General features: G+C 41.5%; 1 protein-coding gene across 3 annotated transcripts in view; it reads right to left on the reverse strand.

The window, feature by feature from the left end:
- Positions 1-24602, reverse strand: part of LOC117505767 (signal-transducing adaptor protein 2-like) — a 114754-nt gene that overhangs the window by 62210 nt on the left and 27942 nt on the right. For all 3 annotated transcript variants that reach the window (XM_034165311.1, XM_034165310.1, XM_034165309.1), the window contains exons 2-7: positions 3174-3245; positions 2976-3095; positions 2849-2905; positions 2576-2718; positions 1342-1473; positions 700-769 (exon numbers count right to left, since the gene is read on the reverse strand). In XM_034165311.1, the coding sequence (XP_034021202.1) occupies positions 700-769; positions 1342-1473; positions 2576-2718; positions 2849-2905; positions 2976-3095; positions 3174-3245 (594 nt within the window). The remainder of the gene's footprint in view (positions 1-699; positions 770-1341; positions 1474-2575; positions 2719-2848; positions 2906-2975; positions 3096-3173; positions 3246-24602) is intronic.

Here is a 24602-nt window from a genome sequence, read left to right on the forward strand (position 1 = left end):
ATAGTGTTTCTTAAAGCCAGAAAGTTGCCATTTGAAATGACTTTAGTTTTGTGTCATGTCTGTGATCTGCTTTTTTTCTACAAAATTAAACAACTGAATGAACATCCTCCGAGGCCAGTGATTCCATCATTTTTGCCAGGGGTTGTAGTTAGGGCTGGATCAGGTGACCCTGAACCATCCCTTAGTTATGCTGCTATAGACTTAGACTGCTGGGGGGTTCCCATGATGCACTGAGTGTTTCTTTCTCTTTTTGCTCTGTATGCACCACTCTGCATTTAATCATTAGTGATTGATCTCTGCTCTCTTCCACAGCATGTCTTTTTCCTGGTTCTCTCCCCTCAGCCCCAACCAGTCCCAGCAGAAGACTGCCCCTCCCTGAGCCTGGTTCTGCTGGAGGTTTCTTCCTGTTAAAAGGGAGTTTTTCCTTCCCACTGTCGCCAAGTGCTTGCTCACAGGGGGTCGTTTTGACCGTTGGGGTTTTTACGTAATTATTGTATGGCTTTGCCTTACAATATAAAGCGCCTTGGGGCAACTGTTTGTTGTGATTTGGCGCTATATAAATAAAATTGATTTGATTTGATTTGATGTGGGAAAAAAAATCAACACCTGAAAATTCTGAGATGGTTAATTATTGGTTATGACCAGTGCAACTTTACAGTAAAAAAGACCAAAACTTTTAACAAGTCTCTGGGTACTCACAGGAATGTCCACATCAATGCTGAAGGCCCCCTCAGGTTTCTGACTCACGCGGTAATGTCTGAACATTGGGCTGAATCAGATACATAGACAGTCAGTAAATAACACCAAACAACAAATAAAAACACAAACAAACCACATCCAACCATTTACAATGACCACATTCCAAAGTGTATTCATCTGTCCTGCTGACTGTATGTTGGATCACAGCTAAACCAGCATCAGGTTCATTTCAGCTGAATACACGTTGGGACTGAACTACTGGCGGTTTCGTGACGTAAATGACAGTCACAGCCGTACCTGAAACACACGCATGCTGTGCGACAAAAAGGCCAGTTTTACTGTCACAGCCAGATACGGTAATCTTTTAGCTTACAAGGAATTCTGTTTCCGTAGAATTACCCCAAACTGGAAGGAGTAACAAAATGGAGCTTGGGGCAGTGCAGTGATGCAGTTTTTAGTTCTCTGATCTCACAGGAAGAAGGTCTGGGGTTCAAGCCCATCCACACCCGTTCTCCCTGTGCAACTGCAGTTGTGCCAGGATTGGCATCTGGTGTAAAACTGTGCCAAATTGAAATGTGTATCTGCTACGTTGAATGGGAGCAGCTGAAATTCTTCATCTTGTCTTCATGCGAATGTGCGTACCTGTCCAGGTCCTGTCTGGTGGTGACAGCAAACGAACTCCCATCACACCCAGGCCTCAGCAGCAGGTTTCCACTGGACGACTCTCTGTCCAGCAGCAGCTCCGCCTCCACACGGGACACCGGGTAGTAACAACTGCAGGAAGTCAGCAAACAGTGAGAAGAATGGCCAACCAAAGTGTGAACACAACCCAGACCAATCTGAAACACGCTGTAACAGGGTCATGTGAACCCAGATAGAATGTGGATTTTCAGCAGGAAGTAAAACTTGTGTCAAAGCCAAATGCAGATGTGTACTGGATTTGGTGCAACCGTAAAAACTGTGACCAGCTGAAAGTGCAAGTCAGGTAGTCCGGAAGCATGTGCTGATGCTGCTCTTTGCCACATCCATAACGCCACGGAACTGCCTTGGGCCCTGGATGGCAACCACCCAGGCAGACATGCCGGGGCATTCCCACATCAATAAAATAACCATCTATGTACACAGTCAGGTGAAATGTGGATATACCCTTGGCCTTCTCTCCTCCTCCTCCACAATTTCGTTGTTACAATGACAATTATTCTATTATTATTCTATTGTAGTGGGGTCCTCAACACTCAGGCACTTGCATGCTGGATCATGCACAGAGAAACGGGGCACATGGACAAAATGTCGACACTGACGCTACCTTACAGTGCAACTGATACTCCTCATGCTCGTCTCTCTCAGTAACCATTTGTTTGATACAAAGTCATTCCAGTGGTATCCCTCAAAGAGACCTAGTACCAAAGACATCCAGTTATCACCTTAGGTCACTGGTTACCATCTAATTCTCACAACCATACAGCAAGACAGCCAGGGTAGCTGTCCCTCCTAATGATGAGACTGACTCCTCTCCTGACGGCTCTCCTGATGATGTGAATGACTCATTACTGTGAACAAAAGACTGAAACTGCTTTGACCTGAGTACCCCTTTGTAAACAGGGGACATGGTGAGGACTTCCCAGGCATGTGAGAGGCAAATAAAGAAAAGTGCTTAAATGGCGGGGGGTTAAGAGGGCCACAGTTGAGGGGGTCTGGGGAGCAAAGATCCCTGAAGCTGAAGGGTTTCTGCAGAATAATTGTACTGAAAACAAAGTGTGAAGGACCTGTATGAGATGGTGAGGACTTTCCAGGCATATGCCCACTTCCATTTGAGGACCATCAGTGTTCCTGTGGAGATTCAGTGGTCCCTTTTTGGTGTGTTTTTTGTACTTACGTTGGCATGTCTGCAAGGAGGTTGAGGTAGGTGGAGCCAGCAGGTGGAAGAAGAGGTTTTCTTCTCTTGATTTCCTTCTCCACTACCTCTCTCAGCATGTGGATCTGTCCTGGCAGTAGGTTGAGGGAGAATGGTACAGCCAGCTGGGGGAAATACCCATGACACCCGTCAACACACATCCAGTCAACTTTAAACACATGTTATCGACGTACTGAATCTATGCAGAAACTGTGGTTAAGGTTTTAGTGATGATGTCAGAGTTTTGCTGGTTACCTGTGCCACAGCGTGGATATAACCTTTCCACAGCTCCCGAGCCTCGAGGCTGGGCACCTGAACATAAACCAAATGGTGAAAACAAAAAAATGATGATTTACGTCAAGGACATATTGCTTGTCCTTACAGTCAGTCCAATATCACCATCTTTAATCTGGAGCTTCAGCCGGGCTGCAGATAACGTTTTGTCCCAGTTGGCATCATCTGTTACTGAGATGAATTCATTGAGGTCCACCTTCTGTATGTACTGACAAAACAAAGACACAGTCACCACTTCAATGGGAGCAACCTGTCACCAGGATGTCTGCGCAGAACTCCAACTTACGTCAGTGTCTTTTTTATCGTTGAAGAAGAAAAGTTTGTTTCCACAAAGGCACGCCCACACTTTCTGAAATGTCTGCAAAAACGCACACAAAGAAACAGAGACAGATGCAAAGAACAATGTGGGACAACTGATTTTACACTTCTGCCCAACAAAAACAAACACCACACACAACGCACAAGAACAAAAACAAACACCACACAGCACGCAAGAACAAAAACAAACACCACACAGCACGCAAGAACAAAAACAAACACCACACAGCGCGCAAGAACAATAACAAACACCACACACAACACACAAGAACAAAAACAAACACAACACAGCACGCAAGAACAAAAACAAACACCACACACAATGCACAAGAACAAAAACAAACACCACACAGCGCGCAAGAACAAAAACAAACACCACACACAACGCACAAGAACAAAAACAAACACCACACAGCACGCAAGAACAAAAACAAGCACCACACACAGTGAGCAAGAACAAAAACAAACACCACACACAGTGAAAATGAACAAAAACAAACACCACACACAGCGAGCAAGAACAAAAACAAACACCACACACAGTGAAAAAGAACAAAAACAAACACCACACACAGCGAGCAAGAACAAAAACAAAAACCACACACAGCACACAAGAACAAAAACAAACACCACACACAGCACACAAGAACAAAAACAAACACCACACACAGCGCACAAGAACAAAACCGAACACCACACAGCACTCAAGAACAAAAAAAAACACAACACACAGCACGCAAGAACAAAAACAAATGCCACACACAGTGCGCAAGAACAAAAACAAGCACCACACACAGTGCGCAAGAACAAAAACAAACACCACACACAATGAGCAAGAACAAAAACAAACACCACACAGCACGCAAGAACAAAAACAAGCACCACACACAGTGAGCAAGAACAAAAACAAACACCACACACAGTGAAAATGAACAAAAACAAACACCACACACAGCGAGCAAGAACAAAAACAAACACCACACACAGTGAAAAAGAACAAAAACAAACACCACACACAGCGAGCAAGAACAAAAACAAAAACCACACACAGCACACAAGAACAAAAACAAACACCACACACAGCACACAAGAACAAAAACAAACACCACACACAGCGCACAAGAACAAAACCGAACACCACACAGCACTCAAGAACAAAAAAAAAACACAACACACAGCACGCAAGAACAAAAACAAATGCCACACACAGTGCGCAAGAACAAAAACAAGCACCACACACAGTGCGCAAGAACAAAAACAAACACCACACACAATGAGCAAGAAAAAAAACAAACACCACACACAGCACGCAAGAACAAAAACAAGCACCACACACAGTGCGCAAGAACAAAAACAAATACCACACACAATGAGCAAGAACAAAAACAAACATCACACATTGAGCAAGAACAAAAACAAGCACCACACACAGTGCGCAAGAACAAAAACAAACACCACACACAGTGAAAAAGAACAAAAACAAATACCACACACAGCGAGCAAGAACAAAAACAAACACCACATACAGTGCGCAAGAACAAAAACAAACACCACACGGCGCGCAAGAACAAAAACAAACACCAAACCCAGCGTGCAAGAACAAAAGCAAACAACACACAGTGCACAAGAACAAAAACAAACACCACACAGCATGCAAGAACAAAAACTAACACCACACAGCGCGCAAGAACAAAAAAAAATGCCACACACAGCACGCAAGAACAAAAACAAAAACCACACACAGCACACAAGAACAAAAACAAACACCACACACAGCACACAAGAACAAAAACAAACACCACACACAGCGCACAAGAACAAAACCGAACACCACACAGCACTCAAGAACAAAAAAAAAACACAACACACAGCACGCAAGAACAAAAACAAATGCCACACACAGTGCGCAAGAACAAAAACAAGCACCACACACAGTGCACAAGAACAAAAACAAACACCACACACAATGAGCAAGAAAAAAACAAACACCACACACAGCACGCAAGAACAAAAACAAGCACCACACACAGTGCGCAAGAACAAAAACAAATACCACACACAATGCACAAGAACAAAAACAAACATCACACATTGAGCAAGAACAAAAACAAGCACCACACACAGTGTGCAAGAACAAAAACAAACATCACACATTGAACAAGAACAAAAAAAACACCACACACAGCATGCAAGAACAAAAACAAATGCCACACACAGTGCGCAAGAACAAAAACAAGCACCACACACACTGCGCAAGAACAAAAACAAACACCACACACAATGAGCAAGAAAAAAAAACAAACACCACACACAGCACGCAAGAACAAAAACAAGCACCACACACAGTGCGCAAGAACAAAAACAAATACCACACACAATGCACAAGAACAAAAACAAACATCACACATTGAGCAAGAACAAAAACAAAACAAACACCACACAGCACGCAAGAACAAAAAGAAACACCACACACAGCGAGCAAGAACAAAAACAAAACAAACACCACACAGCGCGCAAGAACAAAAACAAACACCACACACAGTGAAAAAGAACAAAAACAAATACCACACACAGCGAGCAAGAACAAAAAGAAACACCACACACAGCGAGCAAGAACAAAAACAAAACAAACACCACACAGCGCGCAAGAACAAAAACAAACACCACACACAGTGAAAAAGAACAAAAACAAATACCACACACAGCGAGCAAGAACAAAAACAAACACCATACACAGCAAAAAAGAACAAAAACAAACACTACACAGCGCGCAAGAACAAAAACAAACTCCGAACCCAGCGTGCAAGAACAAAAACAAACACCACATACAGTGCGCAAGAACAAAAACAAACACCACACGGCGCGCAAGAACAAAAACAAACACCAAACCCAGCGTGCAAGAACAAAAACAAACACCACACACAGTGCGCAAGAACAAAAACAAACACCACACAGCATGCAAGAACAAAAACTAACACCACACAGCGCGCAAGAACAAAAAAAAACACCACACACAGCACGCAAGAACAAAAACAAAAACCACACACAGCACACGAACAAAAACAAACACCACACACAGCACACAAGAACAAAAACAAACACCACACACAGCGCACAAGAACAAAACTGAACACCACACAGCACTCAAGAACAAAAAAAAAAACACAACACACAGCACGCAAGAACAAAAACAAATGCCACACACAGTGCGCAAGAACAAAAACAAACATCACACATTGAGCAAGAACAAAAACAAGCACCACACACAGTGTGCAAGAACAAAAACAAACATCACACATTGAACAAGAACAAAAAAACACCACACATAGCACACAAGAACAAAAACAAACACCACACACAGCACTCAAGAACAAAAAAGACACCACACACAGCACACAAGAACAAAAACAAACACCACACACAGCACTCAAGAACAAAAAAAAACACCACACACAGCATGCAAGAACAAAAACAAACCACACACAGCACGCAAGAACAAAAACAAGCACCACACAGTGCGCAAGAACAAAAACAAACACCACACACAATGAGCAAGAACAAAAAACACCACACACAGCGCACCAGAACAAAAACAAACACCACACACAATGTGCAAGAACAAAAACAAACACCACACACAATGAGCAAGAACAAAAACAAACACCACACACAGCGCACCAGAACAAAAACAAACACCACACACCACACACAACGCACAAGAACAAAAACAAACACCACACACAACACACAAGAACACAAAAACTACACACAATGAGCAAGAACAAAAACAAACACCACACACAGCGTGCAAGAACAAAAAAGCACCACACACAGCGCACGAGAGCATAAACAAACACCACACGCAAGAACAAAAACAAACATCACACACAACCTCGCAAGTACAAAAACGAGCACCACATACAGTGCACACCGACAACAAAAGAAACACCACACACAGCATGCAACAATTACAACAAACACCACAAACAGCACATAACAAAAACAAACACCACACAGCACTCAAGAACAAAAAAAAAACACAACACACAGCACGCAAGAACAAAAACAAATGCCACACACAGTGCGCAAGAACAAAAACAAGCACCACACACAGTGCGCAAGAACAAAAACAAACACCACACACAATGAGCAAGAAAAAAAACAAACACCACACACAGCACGCAAGAACAAAAACAAGCACCACACACAGTGCGCAAGAACAAAAACAAATACCACACACAATGCACAAGAACAAAAACAAACATCACACATTGAGCAAGAACAAAAACAAGCACCACACACAGTGTGCAAGAACAAAAACAAACATCACACATTGAGCAAGAACAAAAAAACACCACACATAGCACGCAAGAACAAAAACAAACACCACACACAGCACACAAGAACAAAAACAAACACCACACACAGCACGCAAGAACAAAAACAAACACCACACACAGCACTCAAGAACAAAAACGAACACCACACAGCACTCAAGAACAAAAAAAAACACCACACACAGCATGCAAGAACAAAAACAAACACCAAACACAATGAGCAAGAACAAAAACAAACCACACACAGCACGCAAGAACAAAAACAAGCACCACACACAATGCACAAGAACAAAAACAAGCATCACACATTGAGCAAGAACAAAAACAAGCACCACACACAGTGTGCAAGAACAAAAACAAACATCACACATTGAACAAGAACAAAAACAAACACCACACACAGTGAAAAAGAACAAAAACAAATACCACACAGCACGCAAGAACAAAAAGAAACACCACACACAGCGAGCAAGAACAAAAACAAAACAAACACCACACAGCGCGCAAGAACAAAAACAAACTCCGAACCCAGCGTGCAAGAACAAAAACAAACACCACATACAGTGCGCAAGAACAAAAACAAACACCACACGGCGCGCAAGAACAAAAACAAACACCAATCCCAGCGTGCAAGAACAAAAACAAACACCACACACAGTGCGCAAGAACAAAAACAAACACCACACAGCGCGCAAGAACAAAAAAAAACACCACACACATCACGCAAGAACAAAAACAAAAACCACACACAGCACACAAGAACAAAAACAAACACCACACACAGCACACAAGAACAAAAACAAACACCACACACAGCGCACAAGAACAAAACCGAACACCACACAGCACTCAAGAACAAAAAAAAAACACAACACACAGCACGCAAGAACAAAAACAAATGCCACACAGTGCGCAAGAACAAAAACAAGCACCACACACAGTGAGCAAGAACAAAAACAAACACCACACACAATGAGCAAGAAAAAAACAAACACCACACACAGCACGCAAGAACAAAAACAAGCACCACACACAGTGCGCAAGAACAAAAACAAATACCACACACAATGCACAAGAACAAAAACAAACATCACACATTGAGCAAGAAAAAAAAACAAGCACCACACACAGTGTGCAAGAACAAAAACAAACATCACACATTGAACAAGAACAAAAAAACACCACACACAGCACGCAAGAACAAAAACAAACACCACACACAGCAAGCAAGAACAAAAACAAACACCACACACAATGAGCAAGAACAAAAACAAACCACACACAGCGTGCAAGAACAAAAACAAGCACCACACACAGTGTGCAAGAACAAAAACAAACACCACACACAATGAGCAAGAACAAAAAACCCCACACACAGCGCACCAGAACAAAAACAAACACCACACACAATGTGCAAGAACAAAAACAAACACCACACACAATGAGCAAGAACAAAAACAAACACCACACACAGCGCACCAGAACAAAAACAAACACCACACACAACGCACAAGAACAAAAACAAACACCACACACAGCGTGCAAGAACAAAAAAGCACCACACACAGTGCGCAAGAACAAAAACAAGCACCACACACAGTGCGCAAGAACAAAAACAAACACCACACACAATGTGCAAGAACAAAAACAAACACCACACACAGCGCACCAGAACAAAAACAAACACCACACACAACGCACAAGAACAAAAACAAACACCACACACAACACACAAGAACACAAAAACCACACACAATGAGCAAGAACAAAAACAAACACCACACACAGTGTGCAAGAACAAAAAAGCACCACACACAGCGCACGAGAACATAAACAAACACCACACGCAAGAACAAAAACAAACACCACACACAACCTCGCAAGTACAAAAACGAGCACCACATACAGTGCACAACGACAACAAAAGAAACACCACACACAGCATGCAACAATTACAACAAACACCACAAACAGCACATAACAAAAACAAACACCACACAGCACTCAAGAACAAAAAAAAAACACAACACACAGCACGCAAGAACAAAAACAAATGCCACACACAGTGCGTAAGAACAAAAACAAGCACCACACACAGTGCGCAAGAACAAAAACAAACACCACACACAGCGCACCAGAACAAAAACAAACACCACACACAACGCACAAGAACAAAAACAAACACCACACACAGCGTGCAAGAACAAAAAAGCACCACACACAGTGCGCAAGAACAAAAACAAGCACCACACACAGTGCGCAAGAACAAAAACAAACACCACACACAATGTGCAAGAACAAAAACAAACACCACACACAGCGCACCAGAACAAAAACAAACACCACACACAACGCACAAGAACAAAAACAAACACCACACACAACACACAAGAACACAAAAACCACACACAATGAGCAAGAACAAAAACAAACACCACACACAGTGTGCAAGAACAAAAAAGCACCACACACAGCGCACGAGAACATAAACAAACACCACACGCAAGAACAAAAACAAACACCACACACAACCTCGCAAGTACAAAAACGAGCACCACATACAGTGCACAACGACAACAAAAGAAACACCACACACAGCATGCAACAATTACAACAAACACCACAAACAGCACATAACAAAAACAAACACCACACAGCACTCAAGAACAAAAAAAAAACACAACACACAGCACGCAAGAACAAAAACAAATGCCACACACAGTGCGTAAGAACAAAAACAAGCACCACACACAGTGCGCAAGAACAAAAACAAACACCACACACAATGAGCAAGAAAAAAAACAAACACCACACACTGCACGCAAGAATAAAAACAAGCACCACACACAGTGCGCAAGAACAAAAACAAACATCACACATTGAACAAGAACAAAAAAACACCACACATAGCACGCAAGAACAAAAACAAACACCACACACAGCACACAAGAACAAAAACAAACACCACACACAGCACTCAAAAACAAAAAAAAAACACCACACACAGCATGCAAGAACAAAAACAAACACCACACACAATGAGCAAGAACAAAAACAAACCACACACAGCGCGCAAGAACAAAAACAAACATCACACATTGAACAAGAACAAAAAAAACACCACACATAGCACGCAAGAACAAAAACAAACACCACACACAGCACACAAGAACAAAAACAAACACCACACACAGCACTCAAAAACAAAAAAAAAAACACCACACACAGCATGCAAGAACAAAAACAAACACCACACACAATGAGCAAGAACAAAAACAAACCACACACAGCGCGCAAGAACAAAAACAAGCACCACACACAGTGCGCAAGAACAAAAACAAACACCACACACAATGAGCAAGAACAAAAAACACCACACACAGCGCACCAGAACAAAAACAAACACCACACACAATGTGCAAGAACAAAAGCAAACACCACACACAATGAACAAGAACAAAAACAAACACCACACACAGTGCACCAGAACAAAAACAAACACCACACACAACGCACAAGAACAAAAACAAACACCACACACAACACACAAGAACACAAAAACCACACACAATGAGCAAGAACAAAAACAAACACCACACACAGCGTGCAAGAACAAAAAAGCACCACACACAGCGCACGAGAACATAAACAAACACCACAAGCAAGAACAAAAACAAACACCACACACAACCTCGCAAGTACAAAAACAAGCACCACATACAGTGCACACCGACAACAAAAGAAACACCACACACAGCATGCAACAATTACAACAAACACCACAAACAGCACATAACAAAAGCAAACACCACACAGCACTCAAGAACAAAAAAAAAAACACAACACACAGCACGCAAGAACAAAAACAAATGCCACACACAGTGCGCAAGAACAAAAACAAGCACCACACACAGTGCGCAAGAACAAAAACAAACACCACACACAGCACACAAGAACAAAAACAAATACCACACACAGCACACAAGAACAAAAACAAATGCCACACACAGTGCGCAAGAACAAAAACAAACACCACACACAATGAGCAAGAAAAAAAACAAACACCACACACAGCACACAAGAACAAAAACAAGCACCACACACAGTGCGCAAGAACAAAAACAAATACCACACACAATGCACAAGAACAAAAACAAACATCACACATTGAGCAAGAACAAAAACAAGCACCACACACAGTGTGCAAGAACAAAAACAAACATCACACATTGAGCAAGAACAAAAAAACACCACACATAGCACGCAAGAACAAAAACAAACACCACACACAGCACACAAGAACAAAAACAAACACCACACACAGCACGCAAGAACAAAAACAAACACCACACACAGCACTCAAGAACAAAAACGAACACCACACAGCACTCAAGAACAAAAAAAAACACCACACACAGCATGCAAGAACAAAAACAAACACCACACACAATGAGCAAGAACAAAAACAAACCACACACAGCACGCAAGAACAAAAACAAGCACCACACACAGTGCGCAAGAACAAAAACAAATACCACACACAATGCACAAGAACAAAAACAAACATCACACATTGAGCAAGAACAAAAACAAGCACCACACACAGTGTGCAAGAACAAAAACAAACATCACACATTGAGCAAGAACAAAAAAACACCACACATAGCACGCAAGAACAAAAACAAACACCACACACAGCACACAAGAACAAAAACAAACACCACACACATCACTCAAGAACAAAAAAAAACACCACACACAGCATGCAAGAACAAAAACAAACACCACACACAATGAGCAAGAACAAAAACAAACCACACACAGCGCGCAAGAACAAAAACAAGCACCACACACAGTGCGCAAGAACAAAAACAAACACCACACACAATGAGCAAGAACAAAAAACACCACACACAGCGCACCAGAACAAAAACAAACACCACACACAATGTGCAAGAACAAAAACAAACACCACACACAATGAGCAAGAACAAAAACAAACACCACACACAGCGCACCAGAACAAAAACAAACACCACACACAATGCACAAGAACAAAAACAAACACCACACACAACACACAAGAACACAAAAACCACACACAATGAGCAAGAACAAAAACAAACACCACACACAGCGCACGAGAACATAAACAAACACCACACGCAAGAACAAAAACAAACACCACACACAACCTCGCAAGTACAAAAACGAGTACCACATACAGTGCACAACGACAACAAAAGAAACACCACACACAGCATGCAACAATTACAACAAACACCACAAACAGCACATAACAAAAACAAACACCACACAGCACTCAAGAACAAAAAAAAAACCACAACACACAGCACGCAAGAACAAAAACAAATGCCACACACAGTGCGTAAGAACAAAAACAAACACCACACACAATGAGCAAGAAAAAAAACAAACACCACACACAGCACGCAAGAACAAAAACAAGCACCACACACAGTGCGCAAGAACAAAAACAAATACCACACACAATGCACAAGAACAAAAACAAACATCACACATTGAGCAAGAACAAAAACAAGCACCACACACAGTGTGCAAGAACAAAAACAAACATCACACATTGAGCAAGAACAAAAAAACACCACACATAGCACGCAAGAACAAAAACAAACACCACACACAGCACACAAGATCAAAAACAAACACCACACACAGCACGCAAGAACAAAAACAAACACCACACACAGCATGCAAGAACAAAAACAAACACCACACACAATGAGCAAGAACAAAAACAAACCACACACAGCACGCAAGAACAAAAACAAGCACCACACACAGTGCGCAAGAACAAAAACAAATACCACACACAATGCACAAGAACAAAAACAAACATCACACATTGAGCAAGAACAAAAACAAGCACCACACACAGTGTGCAAGAACAAAAACAAACATCACACATTGAGCAAGAACAAAAAAAACACCACACATAGCACGCAAGAACAAAAACAAACACCACACACAGCACACAAGAACAAAAACAAACACCACACACATCACTCAAGAACAAAAAAAAACACCACACACAGCATGCAAGAACTAAAACAAACACCACACACAATGAGCAAGAACAAAAACAAACCACACACAGCGCGCAAGAACAAAAACAAGCACCACACACAGTGCGCAAGAACAAAAACAAACACCGCACACAATGAGCAAGAACAAAAAACACCACACACAGAGCACCAGAACAAAAACAAACACCACACACAATGTGCAAGAACAAAAACAAACACCACACACAATGAGCAAGAACAAAAACAAACACCACACACAGCGCACCAGAACAAAAACAAACACCACACACAACGCACAAGAACAAAAACAAACACCACACACAACACACAAGAACACAAAAACCACACACAATGAGCAAGAACAAAAACAAACACCACACACAGCGCACGAGAACATAAACAAACACCACACGCAAGAACAAAAACAAACACCACACACAACCTCGCAAGTACAAAAACGAGTACCACATACAGTGCACAACGACAACAAAAGAAACACCACACACAGCATGCAACAATTACAACAAACACCACAAACAGCACATAACAAAAACAAACACCACACAGCACTCAAGAACAAAAAAAAAACCACAACACACAGCACGCAAGAACAAAAACAAATGCCACACACAGTGCGTAAGAAAAAAACAAACACCACACACAATGAGCAAGAAAAAAAACAAACACCACACACAGCACGCAAGAACAAAAACAAGCACCACACACAGTGCGCAAGAACAAAAACAAATACCACACACAATGCACAAGAACAAAAACAAACATCACACATTGAGCAAGAACAAAAACAAGCACCACACACAGTGTGCAAGAACAAAAACAATCATCACACATTGAGCAAGAACAAAAAAACACCACACATAGCACGCAAGAACAAAAACAAACACCACACACAGCACACAAGAACAAAAACAAACACCACACACAGCACGCAAGAACAAAAACAAACACCACACACAGCACTCAAGAACAAAAACGAACACCACACAGCACTCAAGAACAAAAAAAAACACCACACACAGCATGCAAGAACAAAAACAAACACCACACACAGTGAGCAAGAACAAAAACAAACCACACACAGCGCGCAAGAACAAAAACAAGCACCACACACAGTGCGCAAGAACAAAAACAAACACCACACACAATGAGCAAGAACAAAAAACACCACACACAGCGCACCAGAACAAAAACAAACACCACACACAATGTGCAAGAACAAAAACAAACACCACACACAATGAGCAAGAACAAAAACAAACACCACACACAGCACACCAGAACAAAAACAAACACCACACACAACGCACAAGAACAAAAACAAACACCACACACAACACACAAGAACACAAAAACCACACACAATGAGCAAGAACAAAAACAAACACCACACACAACGAGCACCACATACAGTGCACAACGACAACAAAAGAAACACCACACACAGCATGCAACAATTACAACAAACACCACAAACAGCACATAACAAAAACAAACACCACACAGAGCGCAACAACAAACAAGCACGACACACAGCATACAAGAACAAAACAAACCACACACAGCACGCAACAATAACAACAAACACCACACACAGCGCGTAAGAACCACAAATACCACATGCAGTGCACAACAACAAAACAAACACCACATACAGCACACAACAAAAACAAACACCACATACAGCACACAACAACACCATCACCACATGCAGTGCACAACAACAAAACAAACACCACATACAGCACACAACAAAAACAAACACCACATACAGCACACAACAACACCATCACCACATGCAGTGCACAACAACAAAACAAACACCACATAAAGCAACAGCAGCAAAAACAAGTACCACACAGCGCACAACAACAACCACCACATACACCATGCAACAACAAAAACAAACACCACACAGAGCGCAACAACAAAAACAATCAACACAACGTGCAACAAAAAACACACAGTGCACAACAACAAAATCAAACACCATACACAGCATGCAACAACAACACACAGCCTAATACAACAACAAAACCAAACAACGCACAGAGCGCAACAACAAAAAAATACCACATAGTGTCCAACAGCAACAAAAACAAACACCACACACAGCGAGCAAGAACAAAAACAAACACTACACAGCGCGCAAGAACAAAAACAAACTCCGAACCCAGCGTGCAAGAACAAAAACAAACACCACATACAGTGCGCAAGAACAAAAACAAACACCACACGGCGAGCAAGAACAAAAACAAACACCAAACCCAGCGTGCAAGAACAAAAACAAACACCACACACAGTGCGCAAGAACAAAAACAAACACCACACAGCGCGCAAGAACAAAAAAAAACACCACACACATCACGCAAGAACAAAAACAAAAACCACACACAGCACACAAGAACAAAAACAAACACCACACACAGCGCACAAGAACAAAACCGAACACCACACAGCACTCAAGAACAAAAAAAAAACACAACACACAGCACGCAAGAACAAAAACAAATGCCACACACAGTGCGCAAGAACAAAAACAAGCACCACACACAGTGCACAAGAACAAAAACAAACACCACACACAATGAGCAAGAAAAAAACAAACACCACACACAGCACGCAAGAACAAAAACAAGCACCACACACAGTGCGCAAGAACAAAAACAAATACCACACACAATGCACAAGAACAAAAACAAACATCACACATTGAGCAAGAACAAAAACAAGCACCACACACAGTGTGCAAGAACAAAAACAAACATCACACATTGAACAAGAACAAAAAAACACCACACATAGCACGCAAGAACAAAAGCAAACACCACACACAGCACACAAGAACAAAAACAAACACCACACACAGCACTCAAGAACAAAAAAAAAAACACCACACACAATGAGCAAGAACAAAAACAAACCACACAGCGCGCAAGAACAAAAACAAGCACCACACACAGTGCGCAAGAACAAAAACAAACACCACACACAATGAACAAGAACAAAAAACACCACACACAGCGCACCAGAACAAAAACAAACACCACACACAATGTGCAAGAACAAAAACAAACACCACACACAATGAGCAAGAACAAAAACAAACACCACACACAGCGCACCAGAACAAAAACAAACACCACACACAACGCACAAGAACAAAAACAAACACCACACACAGCGTGCAAGAACAAAAAAGCACCACACACAGCGCACCAGAACATAAACAAACACCACACACAATGTGCAAGAACAAAAACAAACACCACACACAATGAGCAAGAACAAAAACAAACACCACACACAGCGCACCAGAACAAAAACAAACACCACACACAACGCACAAGAACAAAAACAAACACCACACACAGCGTGCAAGAACAAAAAAGCACCACACACAGCGCACCAGAACATAAACAAACACCACACGCAAGAACAAAAACAAACACCACACACAACCTCGCAAGTACAAAAACGAGCACCACATACAGTGCACACCGACAACAAAAGAAACACCACACACAGCATGCAACAATTACAACAAACACCACAAACAGCACATAACAAAAGCAAACACCACACAGCACTCAAGAACAAAAAAAAAACACAACACACAGCACGCAAGAACAAAAACAAATGCCACACACAGTGCGCAAGAACAAAAACAAGCACCACACACAGTGCGCAAGAACAAAAACAAACACCACACACAATGTGCAAGAACAAAAACAAACACCACACACAATGAGCAAGAACAAAAACAAACACCACACACAGCGCACCAGAACAAAAACAAACACCACACACAACGCACAAGAACAAAAACAAACACCACACACAACACACAAGAACACAAAAACCACACACAATGAGCAAGAACAAAAACAAACACCACACACAGCATGCAAGAACAAAAAAGCACCACACACAGCGCACGAGAACACAAAAACCACACACAATGAGCAAGAACAAAAACAAACACCACACACCACACGCAAGAACAAAAACAAACACCACACACAACCTCGCAAGTACAAAAACGAGCACCACATACAGTGCACAACGACAACAAAAGAAACACCACACACAGCATGCAACAATTACAACAAACACCACAAACAGCACATAACAAAAACAAACACCACACAGCACTCAAGAACAAAAAAAAAACACAACACACAGCACGCAAGAACAAAAACAAATGCCACACACAGTGCGTAAGAACAAAAACAAGCACCACACACAGTGCGCAAGAACAAAAACAAACACCACACACAATGAGCAAGAAAAAAAACAAACACCACACACAGCACGCAAGAACAAAAACAAGCACCACACACAGTGCGCAAGAACAAAAACAAATACCACACACAATGCACAAGAACAAAAACAAACATCACACATTGAGCAAGAACAAAAACAAGCACCACACACAGTGTGCAAGAACAAAAACAAACATCACACATTGAACAAGAACAAAAAAACACCACACATAGCACGCAAGAACAAAAACAAACACCACACACAGCACACAAGAACAAAAACAAACACCACACACAGCACTCAAGAACAAAAAAAAAAACACCACACACAGCATGCAAGAACAAAAACAAACACCACACACAATGAGCAAGAACAAAAACAAACCACACACAGCGCGCAAGAACAAAAACAAGCACCACACACAGTGCGCAAGAACAAAAACAAACACCACACACAATGAGCAAGAACAAAAAACACCACACACAGCGCACCAGAACAAAAACAAACACCACACACAATGTGCAAGAACAAAAACAAACACCACACACAATGAGCAAGAACAAAAACAAACACCACACACAGCGCACCAGAACAAAAACAAACACCACACACAACGCACAAGAACAAAAACAAACACCACACACAACACACAAGAACACAAAAACCACACACAATGAGCAAGAACAAAAACAAACACCACACACAGCGTGCAAGAACAAAAAAGCACCACACACAGCGCACGAGAACATAAACAAACACCACAAGCAAGAACAAAAACAAACACCACACACAACCTCGCAAGTACAAAAACGAGCACCACATACAGTGCACACCGACAACAAAAGAAACACCACACACAGCATGCAACAATTACAACAAACACCACAAACAGCACATAACAAAAGCAAACACCACACAGCACTCAAGAACAAAAAAAAAAACACACAGCACGCAAGAACAAAAACAAATGCCACACACAGTGCGCAAGAACAAAAACAAGCACCACACACAGTGCGCAAGAACAAAAACAAACACCACACACAATGAGCAAGAAAAAAAACAAACATCACACATTGAGCAAGAACAAAAACAAGCACCACACACAGTGTGCAAGAACAAAAACAAACATCACACATTGAGCAAGAACAAAAAAACACCACACATAGCACGCAAGAACAAAAACAAACACCACACACAGCACACAAGAAAACAAACACCACACACAGCACGCAAGAACAAAAACAAACACCACACACAGCACTCAAGAACAAAAACAAACACCACACAGCACTCAAGAACAAAAAAAAACACCACACACAGCATGCAAGAACAAAAACAAACACCACACACAATGAGCAAGAACAAAAACAAACCACACACAGCACGCAAGAACAAAAACAAGCACCACACACAGCATGCAAGAACAAAAAAGCACCACACACAGCGCACGAGAACATAAACAAACACCACACGCAAGAACAAAAACAAACACCACACACAACCTCGCAAGTACAAAAACGAGCACCACATACAGTGCACAACGACAACAAAAGAAACACCACACACAGCATGCAACAATTACAACAAACACCACAAACAGCACATAACAAAAACAAACACCACACAGCACTCAAGAACAAAAAAAAAACACAACACACAGCACGCAAGAACAAAAACAAATGCCACACACAGTGCGTAAGAACAAAAACAAGCACCACACACAGTGCGCAAGAACAAAAACAAACACCACACACAATGAGCAAGAAAAAAAACAAACACCACACACAGCACGCAAGAACAAAAACAAGCACCACACACAGTGCGCAAGAACAAAAACAAATACCACACACAATGCACAAGAACAAAAACAAACATCACACATTGAGCAAGAACAAAAACAAGCACCACACACAGTGTGCAAGAACAAAAACAAACATCACACATTGAACAAGAACAAAAAAACACCACACATAGCACGCAAGAACAAAAACAAACACCACACACAGCACACAAGAACAAAAACAAACACCACACACAGCACTCAAGAACAAAAAAAAAAACACCACACACAGCATGCAAGAACAAAAACAAACACCACACACAATGAGCAAGAACAAAAACAAACCACACACAGCGCGCAAGAACAAAAACAAGCACCACACACAGTGCGCAAGAACAAAAACAAACACCACACACAATGAGCAAGAACAAAAAACACCACACACAGCGCACCAGAACAAAAACAAACACCACACACAATGTGCAAGAACAAAAACAAACACCACACACAATGAGCAAGAACAAAAACAAACACCACACACAGCGCACCAGAACAAAAACAAACACCACACACAACGCACAAGAACAAAAACAAACACCACACACAACACACAAGAACACAAAAACCACACACAATGAGCAAGAACAAAAACAAACACCACACACAGCGTGCAAGAACAAAAAAGCACCACACACAGCGCACGAGAACATAAACAAACACCACAAGCAAGAACAAAAACAAACACCACACACAACCTCGCAAGTACAAAAACGAGCACCACATACAGTGCACACCGACAACAAAAGAAACACCACACACAGCATGCAACAATTACAACAAACACCACAAACAGCACATAACAAAAGCAAACACCACACAGCACTCAAGAACAAAAAAAAAAACACACAGCACGCAAGAACAAAAACAAATGCCACACACAGTGCGCAAGAACAAAAACAAGCACCACACACAGTGCGCAAGAACAAAAACAAACACCACACACAATGAGCAAGAAAAAAAACAAACATCACACATTGAGCAAGAACAAAAACAAGCACCACACACAGTGTGCAAGAACAAAAACAAACATCACACATTGAGCAAGAACAAAAAAACACCACACATAGCACGCAAGAACAAAAACAAACACCACACACAGCACACAAGAACAAAAACAAACACCACACACAGCACGCAAGAACAAAAACAAACACCACACACAGCACTCAAGAACAAAAACAAACACCACACAGCACTCAAGAACAAAAAAAAACACCACACACAGCATGCAAGAACAAAAACAAACACCACACACAATGAGCAAGAACAAAAACAAACCACACACAGCACGCAAGAACAAAAACAAGCACCACACACAGTGCGCAAGAACAAAAACAAATACCACACACAATGCACAAGAACAAAAACAAACATCACACATTGAGCAAGAACAAAAACAAGCACCACACACAGTGTGCAAGAACAAAAACAAACATCACACATTGAGCAAGAACAAAAAAACACCACACATAGCACGCAAGAACAAAAACAAACACCACACACAGCACACAAGAACAAAAACAAACACCACACACAGCACTCAAGAACAAAAAAAACACCACACACAGCATGCAAGAACAAAAACAAACACCACACACAATGAGCAAGAACAAAAACAAACCACACACAGCGCGCAAGAACAAAAACAAGCACCACACACAGTGCGCAAGAACAAAAACAAACACCACACACAATGAGCAAGAACAAAAAACACCACACACAGCGCACCAGAACAAAAACAAACACCACACACAATGTGCAAGAATAAAAACAAACACCACACACAGCGCACCAGAACAAAAACAAACACCACACACAACGCACAAGAACAAAAACAAACACCACACACAGCGTGCAAGAACAAAAAAGCACCACACACAGCGCACGAGAACATAAACAAACACCACACGCAAGAACAAAAACAAACACCACACCCAACCTCGCAAGTACAAAAACGAGCACCACATACAGTGCACAACGACAACAAAAGAAACACCACACACAGCATGCAACAATTACAACAAACACCACAAACAGCACATAACAAAAACAAACACCACACAGCACTCAAGAACAAAAAAAAAAAACAACACACAGCACGCAAGAACAAAAACAAATGCCACACACAGTGCGTAAGAACAAAAACAAGCACCACACACAGTGCGCAAGAACAAAAACAAACACCACACACAATGAGCAAGAAAAAAAACAAACACCACACACAGCACGCAAGAACAAAAACAAGCACCACACACAGTGCGTAAGAACAAAAACAAGCACCACACACAGTGCGCAAGAACAAAAACAAACACCACACACAATGAGCAAGAAAAAAATCAAACACCACACACAGCACGCAAGAACAAAAACAAGCACCACACACAGTGCGCAAGAACAAAAACAAACACCACACACAACGCACAAGAACAAAAACAAACACCACACACAACACACAAGAACACAAAAACCACACACAATGAGCAAGAACAAAAACAAACACCACACACAGCGTGCAAGAACAAAAAAGCACCACACACAGCGCACGAGAACATAAACAAACACCACAAGCAAGAACAAAAACAAACACCACACACAACCTCGCAAGTACAAAAACGAGCACCACATACAGTGCACACCGACAACAAAAGAAACACCACACACAGCATGCAACAATTACAACAAACACCACAAACAGCACATAACAAAAGCAAACACCACACAGCACTCAAGAACAAAAAAAAAAACACACAGCACGCAAGAACAAAAACAAATGCCACACACAGTGCGCAAGAACAAAAACAAGCACCACACACAGTGCGCAAGAACAAAAACAAACACCACACACAATGAGCAAGAAAAAAAACAAACATCACACATTGAGCAAGAACAAAAACAAGCACCACACACAGTGTGCAAGAACAAAAACAAACATCACACATTGAGCAAGAACAAAAAAACACCACACATAGCACGCAAGAACAAAAACAAACACCACACACAGCACACAAGAACAAAAACAAACACCACACACAGCACGCAAGAACAAAAACAAACACCACACACAGCACTCAAGAACAAAAACAAACACCACACAGCACTCAAGAACAAAAAAAAAACACCACACACAGCATGCAAGAACAAAAACAAACACCACACACAATGAGCAAGAACAAAAACAAACCACACACAGCACGCAAGAACAAAAACAAGCACCACACACAGTGCGCAAGAACAAAAACAAATACCACACACAATGCACAAGAACAAAAACAAACATCACACATTGAGCAAGAACAAAAACAAGCACCACACACAGTGTGCAAGAACAAAAACAAACATCACACATTGAGCAAGAACAAAAAAACACCACACATAGCACGCAAGAACAAAAACAAACACCACACACAGCACACAAGAACAAAAACAAACACCACACACAGCACTCAAGAACAAAAAAAAACACCACACACAGCATGCAAGAACAAAAACAAACACCACACACAATGAGCAAGAACAAAAACAAACCACACACAGCGCGCAAGAACAAAAACAAGCACCACACACAGTGCGCAAGAACAAAAACAAACACCACACACAATGAGCAAGAACAAAAAACACCACACACAGCGCACCAGAACAAAAACAAACACCACACACAATGTGCAAGAATAAAAACAAACACCACACACAGCGCACCAGAACAAAAACAAACACCACACACAACGCACAAGAACAAAAACAAACACCACACACAGCGTGCAAGAACAAAAAAGCACCACACACAGCGCACGAGAACATAAACAAACACCACACGCAAGAACAAAAACAAACACCACACCCAACCTCGCAAGTACAAAAACGAGCACCACATACAGTGCACAACGACAACAAAAGAAACACCACACACAGCATGCAACAATTACAACAAACACCACAAACAGCACATAACAAAAACAAACACCACACAGCACTCAAGAACAAAAAAAAAAAACAACACACAGCACGCAAGAACAAAAACAAATGCCACACACAGTGCGTAAGAACAAAAACAAGCACCACACACAGTGCGCAAGAACAAAAACAAACACCACACACAATGAGCAAGAAAAAAAACAAACACCACACACAGCACGCAAGAACAAAAACAAGCACCACACACAGTGCGTAAGAACAAAAACAAGCACCACACACAGTGCGCAAGAACAAAAACAAACACCACACACAATGAGCAAGAAAAAAATCAAACACCACACACAGCACGCAAGAACAAAAACAAGCACCACACACAGTGCGCAAGAAGAAAAACAAATACCACACACAATGCACAAGAACAAAAACAAACATCACACATTGAGCAAGAACAAAAACAAGCACCACACACAGTGTGCAAGAACAAAAACAAACATCACACATTGAGCAAGAACAAAAAAACACCACACATAGCACGCAAGAACAAAAACAAACACCACACACAGCACACAAGAACAAAAACAAACACCACACACAGCACGCAAGAACAAAAACAAACACCACACACAGCACTCAAGAACAAAAACGAACACCACACAGCACTCAAGAACAAAAAAAACACCACACACAGCATGCAAGAACAAAAACAAACACCACACACAGTGAGCAAGAACAAAAACAAACCACACACAGCGCGCAAGAACAAAAACAAGCACCACACACAGTGCGCAAGAACAAAAACAAACACCACACACAATGAGCAAGAACAAAAAACACCACACACAGCGCACCAGAACAAAAACAAACACCACACACAATGTGCAAGAACAAAAACAAACACCACACACAATGAGCAAGAACAAAAACAAACACCACACACAGCGCACCAGAACAAAAAC

This window comes from Thalassophryne amazonica, unplaced genomic scaffold, assembly GCF_902500255.1.
Source record: "Thalassophryne amazonica unplaced genomic scaffold, fThaAma1.1, whole genome shotgun sequence".
Lineage (NCBI taxonomy): Eukaryota > Metazoa > Chordata > Actinopteri > Batrachoidiformes > Batrachoididae > Thalassophryne > Thalassophryne amazonica.